The sequence below is a fragment of the Nanorana parkeri genome, unplaced genomic scaffold (assembly GCF_000935625.1).
Source record: "Nanorana parkeri isolate BGI_ZX_2015 unplaced genomic scaffold, ASM93562v1 scaffold71, whole genome shotgun sequence".
Taxonomy (NCBI): Eukaryota; Metazoa; Chordata; class Amphibia; order Anura; family Dicroglossidae; genus Nanorana; species Nanorana parkeri.
In genome coordinates this window covers 2,479,763-2,494,879 of record NW_017306339.1, presented here as the reverse complement: position 1 = coordinate 2,494,879, position 15,117 = coordinate 2,479,763, and the positions used below count along the sequence as shown (strand labels likewise).

Sequence of the window (15,117 nt, the reverse complement as noted above, 5' to 3'; positions counted from 1 at the left end):
TTACAGAAATGGAATTGCTTCTTTTGGTGGAATTTGTTTAATAAAAAAAAATGAGAAATAAAAGTTCAGAGGGGAGCTGTATCTTTTCTCTGAATAATATATATTTATAGTGTGTGAGAAGAGAAGTGTCTTAGTGTCTGTAAATGAGTTACTGGGGCCATTAGTGAGCCAAGCTGGCAGGACTCAGGTCCAGAACAGTGACCTCTGAACAGGGAGATCATGTGACGGGGCGTGGCCTCAGAGTGCAGGAGGCGAGGAAAGAGTGCTCGGCTCATACACTTCTTAGTCTACACGGCAGCTGAGCTGGTCTCTCTCTGCGGGTGGTGAGTGTGTTCGGGAATGAAGAAGTGTGTGAGAAGAGCAGGCAGATAGAGGGAGGGGTCGGGGAACGGCTGGGGGATACTATTATAAAGCAGTTCATAGAAGGGGGTGAGACAGTATGAGGTGCACATGCGCATTGCTATCTGCTCTCAGATATGTATACATTCTTCCCGGGCACAGGATGAGGAGACACGTGACCAGGGACCCTGCTCCATGACATTCTGGTGTCTGGATAGATTGCAAGAGAAGAAGAAGAAGCAGGCACACTTTGAAGCAGAACTCCGGGCAAATCAAATCTTAACCCTTGCAGTGGGGCTACCCCAGCACTACAAGGGTTAAGTGCTTATTGTGCCTAGGGAGCTAAAATAACAGTAAGGCTCCATTCACACTGGGTGCGATTAGAGGCGTTTAAATGGTTTTCTAAATACCGGTATATACGCACCTAATGATTTCTAATGGATCTAGTCACACCTAGAGGGAAATGTATCAAATCTGGAGCAGCTGCACCTGGCGACCAATCAGCGTCTCTTTAATTTTCAAATCTTAACTGAAGAAACTGAAGAGAGAAGCTGATTGGTTGCCATAGGCAACTGCTCCAGATTTTGTCTGCTCCAGTTTTGATAAATCCCCTCCTTGTGTTTAGATGCTTTTCTCTGCAGTTTAGCTGCAGTTAGAAGAAAGGAGCGTCCAGGAATTGATTTTAACTTCAAATGGCATGCAAATGCACTGTTTCATGCGTGTAATTGTAAGCGTCTGGAAGTATAAACAAAGCTTCCATCCTGACAGATTTTGCAGACAGATCTGTGCATAAAAACACAAGTGGTCAGTGTGAACGAAGCCCTAGGCCCCGTTCCCACTGCGCGATATGCAAATCGCGCGTTTGTCGCGCGATTTGCATATTGCACGACATCGCGAGATTTGCCGCGCAATGTCGCGTTCAAGCTCGCATTGAGCAAGCTTGAATTGCGGCTAAATCCGCTCCAAAAAGGGTCCTGCTGTAGCGACACACGACCCGCGACAGCAGGACCCTTTGCCCCATTGGATTGCATTGGAGCAATAGTTTAGAGTTAGGACCGCACTATAAGAGGTGCCTTGGCGCGGCTGTGCGGCTGTCACATTTTCTGCAGAAGACGTGTATCCAAACCTCTGTTATTAACTTTAGTGGTGAGACAAGTTTTTTTACATGCTGGGTGGTGAGTGTGCTGGGGAACTTTTTGCTGCTGTACTGTATTAAGCCCTTCCATGTGCACCTTGCTGGAAAGCTGGTAACAAATTGATGAGTGCGTTTGCCATTTGTTTTGCAATCCAGTGGATTACACACGTTCTGCACAGATTGAAAAACATTAGCGTTTTCATCCCGCACGGTCTTCTGTGCAGGGGCCGCAAACACTATGTGTGAATGCAGCCTGACAAAAGCACTCAAAGCTGAAAAACACCTGAAAATACACACACACACACACACACACACACCCACCCACGACTGTTGTCTGAATGAGGGCTAACGTGCTTCTCTAAGACCACATTCACATTAGCCTCCTGCGTTTGGTTTATCTAAATGTAGGAGAAATGATCTGGGAAGTATAAACAAACTGTTTATGTGTTAAACTGTTAAATGTATGTGCGTTTACACATTCAGAGTATCTAATCTGCCTCTGTATTTTCTCTAAATGCAGGTAAACACTCAGTGAGGGGAATTAATCAAAACGGGAGCAGACAAAATCTGGAACAGTTGCCCATGGCAACCAATCAGCTCTCTTTCATTTTCAAAGCTTAACTGAACAAACTAAAGACAGCCGATTGGTTGCCGTGGACAACTGCTCTAGATTTTGTCTGCTCCATTGCTGCCCTTTCATGCCCATGGCTGCTAGAGTCCATGGGTTCTATATGCCAAGGATACTTGCCCAGGGCCTCCACATACTACTCCAGCATATCATGCTGCAGTGTTCTCAGGGAAGCCTAGCATGCGACGTGGACTTTGTTACAAACTGATGCCATCAAAATAAGTTGTGCACATTGTAACAGAGCTTTTTCCTTGTACCATCCCCTTCCAGATGTTTTTTCTTTTGTTTAACCACTTGCTGACCGGGGTGTTTAGACCCCCGTCCTGGCCAGGCCATTTTTCAGTATTCAGCGCTGCGGTACTTTGACTGACGTTTATTCCGTCATGCAACGCTGTACTGAAATGAATTTTATACCATTTTTGGGGGACAGATAGAGCTTTCTTTTGGTGGTATTTAATCACCACTGGGGGTTTTATTTTTTACTTTATTAAGGAAAAATTATTTAAATTATTATTTAATTATTTTTTTCATTATATTAGGAAACAATGATTATTACCCATATTTTTGGTAAAATATAAAAGACGGGGGTCACGTCGGGTAAATAGACACCAAACATGTCAAGCTTTCAAATTGCGCGCACCTGCAAAATCACAAAACACTACCATACCCAAAATTGGCCATAGTCGACGCTTTAAAAGCTTTTACCGCTCATCAGTTTAATGTTATCAGTGATTGATGGCCCTAAAATGATTGCTCTTATTCCGACGGTCGCAACGATATGTAACATGTGCGGCGTAATGGGCGAAATCGTCGTTTTCGCACCGACGCCTGTTTGCATGCGTGTATGTATGGGGGGGACTTTAAAAAAAATAAATTAATTCTTTTTTATTTGTAACTTTACAATTTTGGGCGGGAAACTTACATTTTTTTCCCCCCCCACTTAACTGTATTGCTATCACATAAGAGGCTAAGAAAACCCCCTCATGTGATAGCAAAATATGTGACAGGTCCTCTTTATGGAGACATCAGGGGTCTCCAAGACCCCTAATGTCACCTAGGAACCCCCTAGGCTTCTGAAGCTGGAGAGTGACACAAGAATGCGGAAGTGAAGTAATATACAACACTTCCGCATTCTTGCAGAGGAGAGGGGACCGGAGGGAGCTCGTGTACCGACCTCCCTCTGATACCCTGTGACAGAGGCAGTATGCTGGTCCTGGGCTCGCACCGGGCACAGCGGAGCCCGGGACCAGCGGGAGGGGGGGAGCCGCGGAGGGGGCGCACATCCCGGGACCTCATACAAGCTTTTTGCACGGACAACCACGCAAACGTTAACATACACATGGATTCCACACGTTTACAGCTATTACTATAGCCGGGACATGCAGAATCTGCTCATAAAATTATCCTTGTACTATTTTGCATGATGTCCAGTTTCATACCGCGCGGCCGCCGCAATAGTCTGAACAGTGCCCATTGCAATGCATTGTTTTTTATGTTTAGTGCGGTTCCGTAGGGCCAAATACCCACGGAAAACCGCTCAGGAGGGAATGGAGCCTACAACATGAGTAGGCATTGCAGAGGGTGCAGGGCACTTGGCTTTAGTTGCACTTTACCTTTTTCTCCAGCCCAGAGTTTAGCTTTAACAAGTGATCCCGCATTCTGAAATGGTGGGGTGCATGCCAAAGATCAAGTTGAGGATTGCACAGAATGTGCCTGGGCCTGCGGATTGCCTCCTTTACTCTGTGCTAATCAAGAGATCAAACACGTGCTTTGTGTAGCTGCAAATACCAGAACCAGAAATCAAGCAGGTGAAGGAAAATATTAATTGCAATGGCTCCAACCTGTTGAACAGATTGCTCGACATTGCACCTCCATTCTGGTTTTCTCTGCATTATATCTTTCACGCTTTATTTTTAAATTCTTTTCTTTTTTGGTTCTTCTACTATGGATCTTGCTGTAGCATCAAATGGGGAGTGTCATTTATTTTTTAAAGTAAACTTGTCCTTAAAGCAGAACTCTAGGGGCAACATTTTATTACCCCTTGCAGTGGGGCTAACCCTGCAGTGCAAGGGTTAACCGCTCATTTGTGTCTAGAGACTAAAATAAAGAAAAGTTATACTCACCCGAAACTGGGGGGCAGCCAGCTGTCACAACGCTCCCCCCAGCCCCTCTCCTCTGCTGCAATGATGTCCCTCAGCATCCTCTTGTCCCCTATACATTTAAATGGACGTGATAACTTGAGAATAGTTAGAATGCTTCATTGGAAGGGGAGAGACACTGGAAGGACCAGTCTAAGAGCAAGCTGGCTCCGAGGATCGGATGGGCTTAACATTTTTTATTTTAGTCCCAAGACAAAAATGAGCAGTTAACCCATGCAGTCCAGGGGTAGCCCCACTGCAAGAGTCAATAAAAATGTTGGCCAGAGTTCTTCTTTAAAGTAATACAAAGAGCACATAAGGAAACTTGTTCCAACCCTCTACCCACTGTTCACCCTGCCCACCACTTAGTCAATTGCTGGATATGTTGGCATTACACACTCAGTTGAAGTTGACAATTCCTAGTAAGCAAGAAAGATCTTGTTAATGTACATGTTTCAACCAATTGGCTAACACATGAGGGGAACAGATGTAGAGGGTGGGAATATGTTGTTTGAGGTGTGTTGAATGTTGGGACTTGTAGAAGACTGGATAGTAATTCCTGTGTACTTGTTGCTAAAATTAACCAAAATGGTGGCCACATGGAGGAACAAGTTAAGCAGATCATGACCAAATATTATTGGGTGTGAAAAAAGGTCTAGCATTTCTATAGAGGCTCTAATAAGCATGCCAGGCTTAGTACAATATTGATTTCTAAAACAAAAGTGTAGTTGACCTTCAGGTTACATAACTGCATTCTGCAATGGATTATTTCCATTTGTTCTTCCCTGCATCCCTATCGTTTACTATAATACGCTGCTGGACTGACCATGCACTGGAAAGGTCTGATGTGTTTCAATGTATATATAGCTATAAAATAGTAAGCTGACTGCTGTTCAACAGTTGACGTCACTGAAGCATTTGCTCTGGTTAATTGGATGCATTAACGTTCATCAGTATTGCCTGTGATGTGAGGCTTTTATTAGTTTCCTGTGCTTGGTTCTCCTGTGTGCTCACTTCCTCCATTTCACAGTTATTGGTCTTGACATCTAAATTCTTGGATTTGAACAATGTATTCACAATTCATTTTTCTGATTCAGAGTGAACATGAGTGGCTTAATCCTCTTATGAGAATTAATTGCGTGTTTTAGTGTTCACCTTTGACCCTTTTGCAGTTCCTTCTGGGGCAAGTTTCTTCCTCGAGTACAAGTGTTGATTACTGAACATTTAACTATAAAAGTAAGGATTCTGTTAATAAAAGAGAAGAAGCAGAAGGTTCTTTGTTATCCAAGTAACAGAAGCTTCCATGTTTAGATTTGAACTCTACTGTGTCAGGAAATTGCAAATATGAAATATGCACCTCACAACACACGATGTTTGGCTATTATACAGCAGCAATTTCTTAGACATGTAAAAAGATTATAGTGCTCTATTTTTGGATATCTTAAATGATCAACATCTACAAATTTAAAAAAAAAAGGTAGAACTAGTATATATGATTACCAAACACAATGTATTTCACATATGTAAATATAGGTCAAATATCTTTTTGGAAAACTATTTACTAGGTATTTACCTGATACATGCATTCAGATAATAAAAAGAAAGGCACTGGTGCAAGAGCCTGAACTGTCAAAAGAGATCCTATATACATCTTATACTTGTATAAAAACATATATACATATTTTATATACTGTATATGTAAAATCCTTTCCACTGCATGCATTGAAGGACACTGGAGGTTTTCAATCTCTGATCATTGGGTTCTAGTGCCACTCATCATAAGTAGGACACAAAAAAAAGTGCAGCCTATAGGTAACCCCCTGACAGTGGCCAAAGCCGCCATCTGCTAGGGGCAACTCACACACAAGCAGTACAAAAATACTATTTTCTCTTCTGTTCATTGAAGGACTCAGCGGAGAGCTTGCATTTCTGACCAATGGGACATCCTAAAGCAGTTTCTACCGAGGGATGGGCAAACAAAGCAACTGCCCTAAGACAGGAAAGGTACAATACCCCTTATAGGACACATGATCTGTGAACAGAATATGGAACTTCCTCCAAAGCAGTTTTCTACAGACATAAAGAAAAGTGCAAGTGTTAGTTCCACCTGGAGACGTCAGAAAAGCTGAAACCACATTAGGAAAGAAGACATTGGGCCTCAAAACCACTCTATCCCTGTTTAGGACCAGAGAGAATTCTTACATTCTTACAAGACAGAAAACGTGCCTCGCAGAGGGATTGCACCCACTGACAGAGAATAAAGTGGAAAAGCAGAATTTCCCAACAGGTTAAAAGGAGCTGAGGCAACTAAAAAAAAAAAAAGCAAACATACTCAATTCAACAGTCACAGGAAACTGTACAGGAAGAACTACACAGGTGACCCTCTATACAAACGCCTATCAAGGAATAGAAAGCTAGCGGACTTTGAATTAGATCTCAAGAACTGGGATGTACCTCAGATGGTACTCATGTGCAATAGTTGATATGGAGCCCAGCAAAGCATTCTATCCATGTGCAAAGGCGGACCTTTGTGGAAAGTAGACTACCTAATGCTCAGAGCACAAGAATTACCATTCAGAGAGACCTCTGTCTCCTAGGACTGGGGCTTCAACAGCCATGCCGTTAAAGGCAGTGACTGAAAAGCCAGAAAGTAAAGCAGTCCATGAGATCAAAAATCTAGTGGGGAGAGCTCACAAAGCATCCACCAGTAATTTAGCTAGTCAGAGTATCACAGCCGTCTGGGCCTATCAGGAATCACGAGGATCACTGCAATGCCCTCCATCTCGATCCAGCAGAGCAGACATGGAAAAAGTTTCAGATGAAAAAGGGTGCAGATAAAGATCCTGTACTTGGAGACAACTTGCCCAGAGTACCTTCAGAACCTGTGCAGTAGAAGGTCCACTTCTGGTGACCCCCAACTGTGCCATAGGTTCTGGAACACTTCTGGATATAGGGCCCAGTCCCCTGAATCATGCTGTGATGGCAGAAGTCTGCCTGCCAACAGTGGGCAAAGCTGGAAGGATTCTTTCTACTGCTCTTGTTGCAGCAAGGCCACCTAGATAAATGATATACACTACTGCCATGGTGTTGTCCAGCTGAATCCAGGTTAGATGACCCTCCAACAGGGCGATGCAGGGACAATCATAGCACTCATTCCTAGGCTGTGCTTTTGATTTTTTGCCTGGTGACCTACTTCTGAAAAAGGCTCTATAACCCAATGGTCAGGAATTTAAATATCTGCGGTGTCCTTTAATGAAAAGAAAAGAGGATACATCTGGCTTTCAAAGCCTTATATGAACATGCTTTAGCTTGTATAAGAGCACCATGGATAGCAAGCTGTTACAAAGCAATTGCAAAGCTTTCAGGCAGCTTTTTATTTTTAATTCTTTGAGCAAACCCTTAGCATGCTTTCAGGAACCTTCAGTTGTGCTTAAAATCTACTAAAAGTCTGCTGGCAGTTTTTATAAAGTGACATCCAGCACTACCATAATGATTTGATCATCCCCAAACGAGCTGAAAGTTGTTTCTAGAATTTCAGAAAGCTGTCCGAAGCCTGCTGAAAGCTTTGATAATTGCTTTTAAAAGCTTGCTATACAAGCTAAAGCCCATGTGGGCCTAAAAGTAAGGTATGGAGAGATGGTAAGAGGTTGAATTTAGCAACAACTTATAACTGTTGGAGACTATGGTGGTGGGATACCATATACTTATTCAGTCCGGCTTCCATAGTGACTAAGATATCATCTTCTCATGGACCATTTATTTTATGTACACTCCTAAAAATTGACTCTTCTAGCTATAGCAATAGTAGTAAGGCACAATGGCAACCTGCAATAAGGTGTACAAAAATGCTTACACTTTAGGTCGGTGACCAGCATATGATTTTTTTTTTCTCAACAAAACTGAAACCTCTTTTGGAAAAATGGGTCATGTTCGAGATTGTTTTAGGGAATATAGGCCGAGTCTGTTTCATTAACCACCTCCGGGCCGGCTGTAGTAAAAAAACGGCCGGCCCGAGCTCTCTAGATCTGAGCGGGCGTCTTTAGAAGTCCGCTCAGACACGTCCCCCCCGCGCGCGCTAAAAAATTTAAGTTCCCCCCCCAAATTTAAAGTTACACCATAAAAAAGAATAAAGAAAAAAACATTTTTTTTTTTAAGTCCCCACCCATACATACACGCATGCAAACATGCGTCGGGGCGCATACGTGCAAAAAAGCCGATTGCGCCCATTACGCCGCACATGTTACATATCGCCGCGAACGTCGGAGTGAGAGCAATAATTCTAGGGCCATCAATCACTGATGACACTAAACTGATGAGCGGTAAAAGCTTTTAAAGCGTCGCCCATGGCCAATTTTGGGTATGGTAGTTTTCTGCGATTTCGCGGGTGCGCGCAATTTTAAAGCTTGACATGTTTGGTGTCTATTTACCCGACGTGACCCGATCTTTTATATTTTACCAAAAAACTAGGTAATAATAAATGTTTCCTAACATAATGTAAAAAAAAACTTTTTTTTCCCAAAATTTTCTATCATTTTTCCTAATTATAATAAAAAATAAGTGGTGTTTAAATACCACCAAAGGAAAGCTCTATCTGTCCCCAAAAAATTGTATAAAATTCATTTCAGTACAGCGTTGCATGACGGAATAAACATCAGTCAAAGTACTGCAGCGCTGAATACTGAAAAATGGCCTGGCCAGGAAGGGGGTCTAAACACCTGGTCTTGAAGTGGTTAATAACATATCCTACCATCTACTGTATTTTAAATAAAGATCTGTGTTTTCGGTCATTTTTTTCACAGGAAGAAGTCATGCATAATATCTTTGTGTATGGAACCCTTAAAAAAGGACAACCAAACTACCACATTATGACAGATCCTAAGCTTGGAAAAGCATTCTTTAAAGGCAGGGGCCAGACTGTGGACAAGTATCCATTGGTCATTGCGGAGGAAGGCAACATTCCATTCCTCTTGGAAATACCTGGAACAGGTCGTCATATTGCTGGAGAAATCTATTTGGTTGATGACCAGATGCTACAATTCCTGGATGAATTTGAATGCTGCCCAGACATGTACCAACGCACCATTAAGAGGATTGAAATATTGGAGTGGGAAGGTAAAGATGACTCACCTGAGGAGAGACCAGCTGCTAACACCATCGAGTGTTTTGTCTACAGCACAACGAGCTACAAGCCAAAGTGGCTTAGTCTAACTTACCATGACTGTTATGATTCCTATGGGACACATGGCCTGCTTTTCATTAGTCATCTGGACAGATAATAAATGTGGCCTTATTCACGCAGGAAATTCTACCTCTAATACACTGCAATGAAAAGATATTCTGATGAAATAATTCATATTTGAGATACATATTTCAGTACTATTTAAGTCATTCGGCTTCTACTATCTTCATACATTGTGTGAACCCAAAAATTTTAGACGAATTGTAGAATGCTTCTGTGGTCTTTATCAGCCTGTTGCCATTGTAGTCCTTGGAAAGTCACAGCAACTGTCAAAACCAATGGTGGTATTTAGCAAACAAAATCCTCAATGTATGCGATTTTATGATAGAAATGAATAAACCATTTGTAAGTGGAAAGCCTATTTGCTTAGAATTTATGAGCTTCTCACATCCAACGAATAATAGATGTTTTAAAAAGAAAACAACAGTTTCAGTAATTTTATACTGTGCACTGGCGTCCTATATGGGATACGTGCGATATCCACTAGCAGTTAACTGTACATGAAACTAACAGGGTTATTCACAGCAGGGTGAAGAGTTTGGAGAAGGCAGAAGAAGTGAACAATGTAGGACAACATAGCTGAACAGGAAAGTGAGGTGAATTGGAGAATTTTTCCATACATCTATTTTGTCCTAGATTGTTCACTTCTTCTGCCTTCTCCAAACTCTTCACCCTTTTGTGAAATAACTCTGTCAGGTTTCTTTTCTCTCAATAACCTTATTTTGTATATAGCTTATTCCCAGTGTAACAAAATAGATAAATAGAGTTGTAAAGGTTAATTGATTATTCTGATTTCAACACTAGCACACATTAAAGGAGAACTATGGGGTCAGTGTTTTTCCCCATAGTTCTCCTACGGGTAACGGGAGGACTTAAACTAGCGTCCTCCCGTCACTCAAAGCTCAGTATACCGCAAGCTACAACTCACGGTATACTGAGACGCCGCAGCCGGGACGGATCCCGACATTACTGTCTGGATCCACCCAGCTGCGTGAGTGACAGCTGGCTCTGCCTATTTAGAGGCAGAGCCAACTGTACCCGACCCCTTCCCCCGTCCGTTCCGCCAGTCAGCGCTGGAGGATCGGGCAGGGAGATGATCGAGAAGTGAGCGAGCGACGGTATGTGTTCGCTCCCTTCCCGATCTATTGAGCCGACCTGTGACAGTCTCATTGTCACAGGTCTGCTAGAACTACGAGGCCAAATGATTTTCACTCGCCTCATAGTTCTCCTTTAAGTTTCACCCTTTTTTTTAGTGGCATTTGTGGTTTTCTTCTATTGCCAACAAAACACAGATTGTTAGGCTTTTATCTAAAGCATTTGACTGCTGCAGTGACATGTCCCTGTAATTAAGTGGCATCTAACAAATATGAGAGATTACTAAATATTCCAAATTAATAGACAGCTAGGTCATTTCTGTTCTACTGTTCAGTTAATGTTTGGTCTCTGTACCCACTTTCCAACTTTATCTGCTGCTTGTTGCCTTTTTTTCTGGAATATCCAATAAATCTGACAACTAGGACCAAATTGCAGAGATGCCAGATTATAAAACATTCCTTAGTATCTGCATTGCACTAGGGGTCAAGAAACAGTTGTATTTATGTTCCATTAGAATGCTACTATATTTCACACCTGCATACACCCAAACTGTCAATACAGATACAGACTTAAAATCTGTGAATAAAAAAAGCATGTTTCCCACAAAAGTATACATGGCATACATGTCTCAGCGTTTTTCAAGTAAAGGAGTGTGACAGAACTGAGTCTGGAAGATAGTTACATTTACACACTTCAAAATTTTAAATGTAGCAAGTATTATACTCCAGTTTTGCCAATTGTTCTATCTGTTTAGCAATCATTATCTGTAGTAATAACTAGCAATTTTAGAATCGTGTTTTAACCACTAAAAATCACCAGTGTATCTGCGGCCTAAATGTATTTGTTTTCACAGAGAAGCTCCAGGTTGTGGTTACTTTACAAAGTTGCCTTATATCTGCTGAGAGAGTTCTCATTACCTTTTATTTTGAGGAAAATAAACTTTCATTTTCCCCCCTGAGGTTTTCTTCCTTTATTGGAGAGGCAACTGTGTCTATTTTGTTTTAGTTACCTAGTTGCACCCCCCACCACATCCAGACTCCAGAGAAAGTGGCCAAAGTCACTGCAGTTCTTGCAGTGTACGGGGTTCCTGGGCCATGTTGTATACCGGTGCTTTCTGGCAGGTCCTCCTTGAGGAACATACCACTAGAATAGATGGGTGCCAAATACATTTTTGCTTTAGTGATGCATTTCCACCCCCAGTGGGGTGGAAGGTACATAGCAAAATTGTAACTTCTGTCAGGCATTGGTGGCTTACAGTTGCCACAAGGGTAAACTAATGGACAGGACCACTAAGGGACAGCATGGTCCAGCTCTTGCAGGCAACATGAAAGAACAGGCTACACCAGGTGTGAAAGACCGCACTTCTGCTCTGGTGGATCACCCCGCTACTGGATCCAAGATAAGCAGAAATGCCTGTTTATGCATTTCCCCTTCACTTGTGGTACACAGGGTAGGGGCACAGTGGTTCTCCATTGTTTTACTAAGCAGCTGGGTGTGAGGGTCTCCTCTTTTGTGGATTCTCTTGGGGCAATATTAATATCTCATTGGTGCTGTTTTTCAGATCAAAGCCCATACAGATAAAAAACCAATACCCTGCTGATCCCCAGCCTGAAAGGCCCAGAAGCAAATAATGTGGTTCTTGTATTATCAGGATCTTGAAATAAATCATTCTGGCAATTATGTGTTAATAAATTGATGGCAAAGGAATCCATAAGTCTCTTTAAGGGATTGATCAATTCTATGAGAGAAGAGATGTCCTCCACTTAGTTTTTTAGATTCTTATTACAAGATTTTTGCTGTGACTTCTTCTGCAGGTCAGTCCAATCCCTCTCTGACTTCTTCGCCCATGCAGGATGGTAGCATTATCACAGAGATTTCCAAAGATATGTCAGATGCCCCTAAAGAAGCTGAAGGGGATAATTCTTCCACAGGGGAAATGTCAGATAAAACAGAAAAACTCGTAAAAACAGTTCAGGGCATTTTAGACATTTGTAAAGAATTCAATCAGCGATTTATCTAGAGGACTGCAAGAAAAAGAAATGTACTTCCTATTTACGATACATTGAAAGATTCTATCAAGGCTCCATAGAAGGAACATGAATAGTTCCTTTTCTCCCTTCTAGTCTTTTGTTTTCTCTAAGTCATGGACCAAATGTCCAAAGTTAGATGCAGCCATGTCACCGGTTTGGAAACACTCAACACCAGGCATTTGGCAGAAGGGTTGGGCAAGCAAGTTTGATTTCTCACCTTATTCTCTTCAGTGATGTTCTGGAAGATGACTGGGGAAAAGTAAGTTAGCTGGCAACTTAATTTCTATGAATCTTCCAGGACAACACGGTATTTCCACCCTGTATGTGCGTTTTTAGTACAATCATATTATTTCAATATGTTTCACTTTACCTTCATTAACAGGCATTTCTTTATTTAACCCCTTCGTGACTGAGCTAGTTTTCAGTTTCTGTTCATAAATGACTCACACACTTTTTACATTTTTGCTGTGTGATTCTTCCACGGCTGTAATATACTTTCTTTCTAAATGTACTCACACATATTATATATTGTTTTTTAGAGAACAGATAGGTACACATGTTTGATATAATTAGATAGCCCTAACGACTCACTTAAAATAAAATATAAAGAAATGAGGAAAAAAACAATTTTTTCACAAGTTTTGATTATTTATTTATTTTGTAGAAATTTTTTATAATAATGATAGTATAAAAAATATATTTATATATAATTTTATTTTCCTAATTTTGATTTACACTTTATTTTTTTTACACTTTGTAAAACAAAACTTTTTTTGTCAGTTTATATCAAGCAGTCACTATGACTGCTTGATAAATTAACTTTTTTAATTTTTGGCTATTATTAGGCTGCTCCAAACTTAGGAACAGCTAATAATAACCTTAGAGACTGATCCTGACAGCATGTCAGATTCAGATCTCACTAAAGTTCTTTGATCGCGCCTAGATGATCAGAAGTGATACATTGTAATATTCCTGCGCCTAAAATGTATCATAAACATCGGGCTATCGAGCTGTCAAAACGAATAGCAGAGAGGTGTCACTCTGCTACCTCTCTGCTATTTTCAGCTGTCAAATACGGGATCGCTATTTAGCACTCCCGTATTTGTATGTAACGGCTTCATTCTTTCATTAATGAAAGAAAGAAGCTTTTATAAAAGCTTAACTATTTCATTAAAGAATGCCTCAATACTGAGACATTCATTAATGACTGGTAAGCGCTGAGAATCAGCTGTTACCAGCATTACAGAGCCTTAAATAACTTGTCACGTACAGTGTACCTGGCCAGTCATATAGGCACTTTGTGACGGATGTACAGTGTACGTCTCCAGTCACGAAGGGGTTAAGGATGAGTCTTGTGTGTCCTGTTTTAGGTGGGCAGTGTCTTAATTTCAAGTCCTGCCCTGGAAACTTCGTTTTTTTCTTCTTTTTTAATGCTAACTCGGGCACTACTCATGTGACTAAAAGGCATATATAGCACACAGGAAGAAGGAAAGGAATGCAGGTGTGAGTTTGTACCAAACAGCAGGGAGTAGTGACATTTGCCATTATCCTTGCAACATATAAACTTACGAGGATTGTTTTGTTTTTTTTTCTCTCTACAAAATGTTCACTTTAAGATTAGAACACCTTGCAGCAACACCCTACTGTTCAATGTACTTTTCACTAAGCACTGGATCCACACTAAAGCTTAAGCATTGCATATTTAAATACATATTACTAAAAAGGTGTTACAATGTATGTTAGACAAGGCCATTTTCACAAATCTGACAATTTGTTACATTTCCATTCCCTATGAGACAAGAAAATCTAAAAGAAGCATTAACAGTATTAACAAGTAGTATTCTGAAGAGTTCTCGGAAACTGTAAATGTTGGAAGTCACATTGGAAAGTATTGTGATGATATAACACACATAAGCCATTGTAATAGAGAATTTCGTAATCATGTTTATTTATCACACCTGAATTTGCAATAAATATAATTGTATAAAATCTGTTTTGTAGATATGTCATTTCAAAACATGAATATGTGACAGTTGATGGGAAATCACGTATAAAGCATCAATTGGAGTCTTGTAGTGAATGGGATTTATTCCAGCTGCACCAGTAGATCTCCCTCTCCTACGGTTTCGCCGGGCTTGCAATGCACAGCTGCTACCTGTTCAAAACATTACAATAATTTAGATACATTAAGCACAGATAAATCAGTTTAGCCAGTACTGTGGAATTCAGATGATTAGCTCTTATACATAATACACAGCTGTGGACACCTTTCCAGAATGGGAGATTTAACAGGAATAACGCATAGAAAGGCCGAGCAATATTCAGAGATTGAAGTTTCATTCAAATTATCTGCTTTGCTAAGTGGAAATAGTGATTATAAAAACTTTTTTTTTAAATATCACTTTTTACAAGCATTCACCTCTCTTGGTCTTTTCCACATTTTCTAGTGTTGCAACCCGGAAATAAAATGGTTTCAACTGCAGCCCTATTATAGATTGCTGTGAAATCTACTC

The 15,117-nt window shown here is 40.9% G+C and overlaps 2 protein-coding genes across 3 annotated transcripts in view; one reads left to right on the top strand and one right to left on the bottom strand.

Moving 5' to 3' along the window:
* Positions 1-317: 317 nt before the first annotated feature.
* GGACT (gamma-glutamylamine cyclotransferase) lies at positions 318-9,616 on the top strand. Its single transcript, XM_018576611.1, has 2 exons — positions 318-323; positions 9,040-9,616. The coding sequence occupies exon 2, from the start codon at positions 9,049-9,051 to the stop codon at positions 9,514-9,516; it is 468 nt and encodes a 155-aa protein (XP_018432113.1). The 5' UTR covers positions 318-323; positions 9,040-9,048; the 3' UTR covers positions 9,517-9,616.
* Positions 9,617-14,536: 4,920 nt separating this feature from the next.
* Positions 14,537-15,117, bottom strand: part of PCCA (propionyl-CoA carboxylase alpha subunit) — a 340,260-nt gene continuing 339,679 nt past the window's right edge. The window contains exon 25 of one of the 2 annotated variants that reach the window (XM_018576625.1): positions 14,537-14,752. In XM_018576625.1, coding sequence (XP_018432127.1) covers positions 14,691-14,752 — 62 coding nt within the window. In that variant the 3' untranslated portion in view covers positions 14,537-14,690. Of the gene's footprint in view, positions 14,760-15,117 lie in introns of both variants that reach the window. The other variant, XM_018576624.1, reaches the window with a different exon arrangement.

Bases quoted from the DNA above. Each gene is read 5' to 3' on its own strand.
- GGACT (XM_018576611.1), top strand. From the start codon at position 9,049: ATGCATAATATCTTTGTGTATGGAACCCTTAAAAAAGGACAACCAAAC.